The 6,138-nt window shown below is 32.7% G+C and overlaps 1 protein-coding gene across 1 annotated transcript; it reads right to left on the bottom strand.

The window, feature by feature from the left end:
* Positions 1-591: 591 nt before the first annotated feature.
* On the bottom strand, positions 592-2,493 carry LOTGIDRAFT_159088 (hypothetical protein; the record flags this gene model as incomplete). The annotated part of the gene is made up of 3 exons (XM_009052747.1): positions 592-704; positions 963-1,229; positions 1,920-2,493. 3 exons carry the CDS (start codon positions 2,491-2,493, stop codon positions 592-594), a joined length of 954 nt encoding a protein of 317 aa, XP_009050995.1.
* Between the last annotated feature and the right edge of the window lie 3,645 nt (positions 2,494-6,138).

Genomic DNA, 6,138 nt, shown 5'->3' with positions numbered 1-6,138 from the left:
TTCACTTTTTGTAAAGTTTTCTTATCACAAACTTCGTAAATTATACTTGAAAATATTTCTGAAGTATGCTAATTATATCTATGTATCTTATCTAAATTTGTTTAAAGATGGGTTTCCTTATTTTTTTAGTGTCAAATTAAGCAAACTATTTGATTAATTGGTGTTTCTTATGAATTATCATGTATTCTTAATCAATTCATTATTTTCTTATTGCATATAAATAAGAGTGTTAACCAATCATAAATGATGTCCATGTATGTACAGTCTGGATAAACAAAAAAATACTTTTTGACCTTTCTTGATCGGTCACTCATTGGAATTCTGCTGGTAATTCTCCTCTAAGTTAGCTAATTATGAATTAATTATGGGCATGTGAGAAATACTGGTATTTTTCCATGTCATTAGAACGCCTCTTCTTTCTAGTCGTAAAAGTATTAGCTAAGGGAACCCATCTTTAAAAGGGTCAATTAAAAACTGAAAGTACTAATTGTTAATTAAACAGTTTGACTAAGTCTTGGTGTTTGGTTTTATTATGGTTCAATACAATTGCTTAAAACCTTTGGAATATGTTTGAGATATATTTCTCTACAATTAGGCGTTTATTTTACTTAAATCCGTACAGTAGTTTTGTAACAACTTTAAATAGATTTCTCTAGATTTTGGTGTATAGTTTTCACAAATTCGAGCGAAAATAAATTTTCTACCTACAAAAAAAGCGGAATGCCTCTTTAAGCCATGCCTTACCTAAGGAAATTTGTTTTTCATTCACGGTTGCCATATGACAAACTGGCTTTCAGGACCTACCAAGATGGTGTCACTCTCGAGATTAGTTGCGTCATTTAGTGCCACCAGTCTATTCAAGTTCCTTGGTCTTTATCCCAGCTTAATCTTGAAAGATACCCACCCATAATACCGTAAAATATCCATGTCATTATTATACAATATAATATACTACTACTTACAGGGTTGTGGTGGACTGTTTGTAGTTGCCGAGCTGGAAAACGTTTTAGATCGGAAAGTAATATCTCCGTCTTCTCTTGATCCATTTGTCAGAGGTGAATGATCAGTTCCATCATCAACAGACTGCCCTGAAGCATTTATTGTTTTAGCTATAACATTTTCGTCAGTACTTCTATCTCCATCAACAACAGCAGTGTGAGGTCCATCGACGTCTATATCGTTATCGTTCAAATCGATTGTAGGAGCGCCTTGTGAGGTTTTGATTTGCGCTGAAAAGTAAATATACAAGAAATAAATATGTAAATATTTTAAGAATGTGCAATGTTGTCTGTGGTAACACTCCTCCGTACTTGTATCTCCATCAACCTCTAAATCGTTACATTTCAAATCGATTGTAGGAGCGCCTTGAAACATACGCGTATCTGCTGAAAAAAAAATATCTAATGTTGCGTGATTCCCAATTTGTGGTAGTAATAATCCTTATTCTCTGGCTTAATGGACGGTAATCTACTCTTTCCCCTACCACACGAACGGTCGTGGTCTGCGATTTTTGTCACGAATTCGAATCTTGAGTAAAATTTCGCCTGTGCCCGTGCTTTCACGACAAGATTATCGCGTTCCTAACAGGATTTATAATAAAAACATGTTTGAATTGTCTTCAATAGTTTTATCGTCTGCAAGACAGACGTCATCATCAAATCAGATTCATTTTCCTTTCAAATGCATTCTCCGCACATGATAATCGACATGGTGTAAACGATGGTGTAATCGTCCTACTCTTTCCCTTACCATCACAGGGGTTACCTAAGATGTACCTTGGACAATGTTGAACAGTGTATAACATTTATAAATGTATGTTAAGTGTTAGCCAATGCGTATATATGGCGGATGAACCTCATATACCATAAAAAGTGATATCGGATATTTGGTTCGTATTGCACTTAAAAAGACATACCTACCTGCACTATTGGGAACACACAATTCGGCATCTGGTTTTCTATTCTGCTCATAGTGGATTTCTGTTTGATCAATTGCCTCGAGGACTCTCTCCCAGACACCCTCATCTGCTTCATTATTTTCATAACCCGTGTAAATGATTTTAGAAACTGATAAACCCAAGTCATAAGGAATATCGTCTGGTTCCATGTTAATTGCAATAGGTATGAACCTAGTATGCGCTTCCTGTTTATCTAAAAGGTTTTTTATAGTAGCTTGTTCGGTATACTTTTTCCAACCATCATGTAAGAATTCAGGAGTGAGAAGCACCACAATTTTCCCTGATTCTTCAACCATGTGAAATATATCATGAAAAATACTTCTTCCGCTTATGACTTTATCGTGATACATTACTTTATCATATCCTTCCTCACATAGCTTTTCCTCCAAAGCCTTTAAAAAATTCGAAGATAGAAGATGATCTCCTTGTCTTCTACTTTGCGGACCTTCATAATAGTTATAGAGAATAAAATAGTGGTATTTCTTCCCGTCTTTAAGTGGTTTAGAGTTTGATGAACTCATGCTACTGTGTGTCATTTTATTCTAGTTTCGATTTCGACAGAGCCGCTTAGTAATCTTTTCGAATCGATTAATATTCGCAGGAAGTTACGTCAGCCATAATTTGAAATTTTTTATATATGTATACAATATAAATGCATCTGTTGTTGTATATAGTAGACTCAGTTCAAAGAGGAGCAATGGTATATGCTGTTTAGTTGTAGTAATAAAATTGGTCGGTTGTCAGATTTTTTTCTGGGGAGAGGGGATGGTCATTGCCCCCTTATACCTTATAGCTACGGACCTGAGTAGACTGCCGTAATGTTAGTCACGTAATCCTTTATTTATAACTATGACTAATAATAGTATAAGAAAGATTGTCGCGTGTGCAGACCTGCACAATATAGATATATACACTATACATCAAACCAGTCTGTCATTTATTAGTTGTCATATAAAGTCTATTGGTAAAAGGGGGAACAACTGATAAACGAATACAGATAACAGCAAAATACTACATCTTGCCAAGTTTCACACTCACAGATCTGACAGCATACAGTCTATGTGTTGTAAGAAGGGTCGGTCTAGGTAATAATGGTAATAATTGATAATGAATAATTCAGATTTCAACATATACCCCTTGTCAGGAAGCATAACATGGCAATTTTATTTGGGTCTTTCAAGGAGGGTAAATAGGGGGGGTTGGGGTTGATTTGACTTGGGTTTATTGCACATTCAGGATGTAATGTTCTAATGGACCCTAACTGTTACTGTTATAGTATGAGAGAATGTGACTTTAATGTTAATGAATGATTTATTTTTACAGCAAAAACTTATTACTAATCTTCTAATTTGTTCTGACTTTCTATTTTCTCTCTTACTCTTCTTATTTCTTCTTGAGTTTAATTCTATAAACTTTGTTCAGTGATCTTTCATCACTTTGTTGTTACATTCTTTTGGGGTATTGGGATACCTGGATACAGAGTCATTAGTTACCTAGCTTTTGTATAGTCAAGTCAGTTTGTTGTGTTTGAATTTCATATGGTAATCTGGATTTTATTGGATATAGTTTAGAGGTATGTTAAAGTGTTTTATAAGTATTAGTTTAAGTATACAATTAAATAATATCATTAGTAAGTTTTCATAAAGTAACCATATTTTTTACATTTATAGAAGTCAATTACATTAGTGTTTTAATTTTAGTTATTTGAATTAATGTCCTGTTTCAGGAATACTTTGTATGGTAAATAATAAGTTACATAGTTATATTCATCTTTAAACCCCACTTCGGGTAAGAGTTATTTACAACCTATGTATTACAAATGTATATTACGTTGCATAATTATTTATTTCAAATATTAATGCATTAGGTTTTGTGTTATAGTTGGCAATTTCGTTTATTGTAAAACTAAAGATTTGTATTTTATTTGTATGTTATATTTTATAATTGTATTTAATTGTTATATTTGTGTATTGCAGGGTTTTTGATTTCTGTTTCACACCTATATTAAAACCATAAAAGAACCCTGTCTGGTTATTTCAATTACCCCAGGCTACCCTATAACATTACATTATTTGATAGTGATTCTATGATAAATTAGGTGAGAGGGCCAGGTAAGGGCCACAGAATTTCCCAGGGGACAAAGAGTCTAGTGTATATGGTTTAAATAAACAAATTGTAAGAAATAGCAAAAAATGTTAAAAATCAGCAAAGAAAAAAAAATAGATCTAATACATAAAAACAAATATGATGCACTAGTTGGGACATCAATTAAAAGTTATACAAAAATATTATAATGTATATTATTCATCCAAATGTTAAATGATTTTATTACTATGAATTGCCTGCAGACCCCTAATATAGTTCCGTTACAACACATTTAAAAGTAGAGTTTTTCGATATACAAAGGCCTAAATACTGTGGAAAGTAAAACTGACCCATGATCTTTAAATAGTTTTTTTTTTAAAGATTTTAACATTATTCAGGTTGAATTTTCAGTCTGGTGTATTCAAGTTGGTGTATTGAGTTTTGAAGTCTATTTGGTGCTCGGGAGAATAAAATAAGGTCACCGGATTATCTAAAAGAGGAAAGTTGGCATTCGATTTTTTCAAATACTTTTGGAGATCGTTGATGACACAACCCTGTTTAACGCCAGCAATGAAGTGGATATAATTAAGTAAATTAAATAGTCTGTCAACTAATATAAGCTATCTATCTTCTCCAAAATCCATGATGAAGCTCTGCGAAACACTGAAATGAAAACAGCATTTTGGTGGATATCATTCTCTTAGCTTATAGCATTCACCGTAGGGTATGCATACATAGTTGCACAGATGTACCGAAGTAGGCAAGCTTTCTCGGCCTGCCTTTTCTGATAGTCCAACTGATAGGATATATCAGTGAATCGATCTATAGCGATACGAAATGCCAAGATACGCATACTGGGTGGTGTATCGATACTTGACGATACCTGGTGAATGGAATCATACATTGTTTCAATGACTAGACTGATATTGTTGGAAACTATTTTTAAGATAGTGGACGTTAACTACGCCTATTAACTACATTACAGCTTAGGCAAGAACAAAGTTATAGATTAATATAATTATATATTGAATCTTTGAAGATTAAATGTTAATTTTTATCCCATTTCCCCATCGTATCGGCATGATTCTAAGGATCTAAGTATAACAATTAATGGAACATTCCACTTTTTTGTAAAAAGTTTTCATTATCACAAACTTCGTAAATTATACTTGAAAATATTTCTGAAGTATGCTAATTATATCTATGTATCTTATCTAAATTTGTTTAAAGATGGGTTTCCTTATTTTTTTAGTGTCAAATTAAGCAAACTATTTGATTAATTGGTGTTTCTTATGAATTATCATGTATTCTTAATCAATTCATTATTTTCTTATTGCATATAAATAAGAGTGTTAACCAATCATAAATGATGTCCATGTATGTACAGTCTGGATAAACAAAAAAATACTTTTTGACCTTTCTGGATCGGTCACTCATTGGAATTCTGCTGGTAATTCTCCTCTAAGTTAGCTAATTATGAATTAATTATGGGCATGTGAGAAATACTGGTATTTTTCCATGTCATTAGAACGCCTCTTCTTTCTAGTCGTAAAAGTATTAGCTAAGGGAACCCATCTTTAAAAGGGTCAATTAAAAACTGAAAGTACTAATTGTTAATTAAACAGTTTGACTAAGTCTTGGTGTTTGGTTTTATTATGGTTCAATACAATTGCTTAAAACCTTTGGAATATGTTTGAGATATATTTCTCTACAATTAGGCGTTTATTTTACTTAAATCCGTACAGTAGTTTTGTAACAACTTTAAATAGATTTCTCTAGATTTTGGTGTATAGTTTTCACAAATTCGAGCAAAAATAAATTTTCTACCTACAAAAAAAAGCAGAATGCCTCTTTAAGCCATGCCTTATCCAAGGAAACTTGGATTGCCACATGGCAAACTGGCTTTCAGGACCGACCAAGATAGTGTCACTCTCGAGATTAGTTAAGTCATTTAGTGCTATGACTTTATAGGTCTGTGTGGCCACCAGTCTATTCAAGCTCCTTGGTCTTTATCCCTTCCTTGAGTGGCATTTAGTAATTGATGATATTAACACGAACACAATTATATGGATAACAATTACTTTAATAAATAACTT

Source organism: Lottia gigantea, assembly GCF_000327385.1.
Source record: "Lottia gigantea unplaced genomic scaffold LOTGIsca_19, whole genome shotgun sequence".
In the NCBI taxonomy this organism is placed as follows: Eukaryota; Metazoa; Mollusca; class Gastropoda; family Lottiidae; genus Lottia; species Lottia gigantea.
Note: the sequence above shows the minus strand (reverse complement) of the source record. Positions and strands in the feature narration are given on the sequence as shown.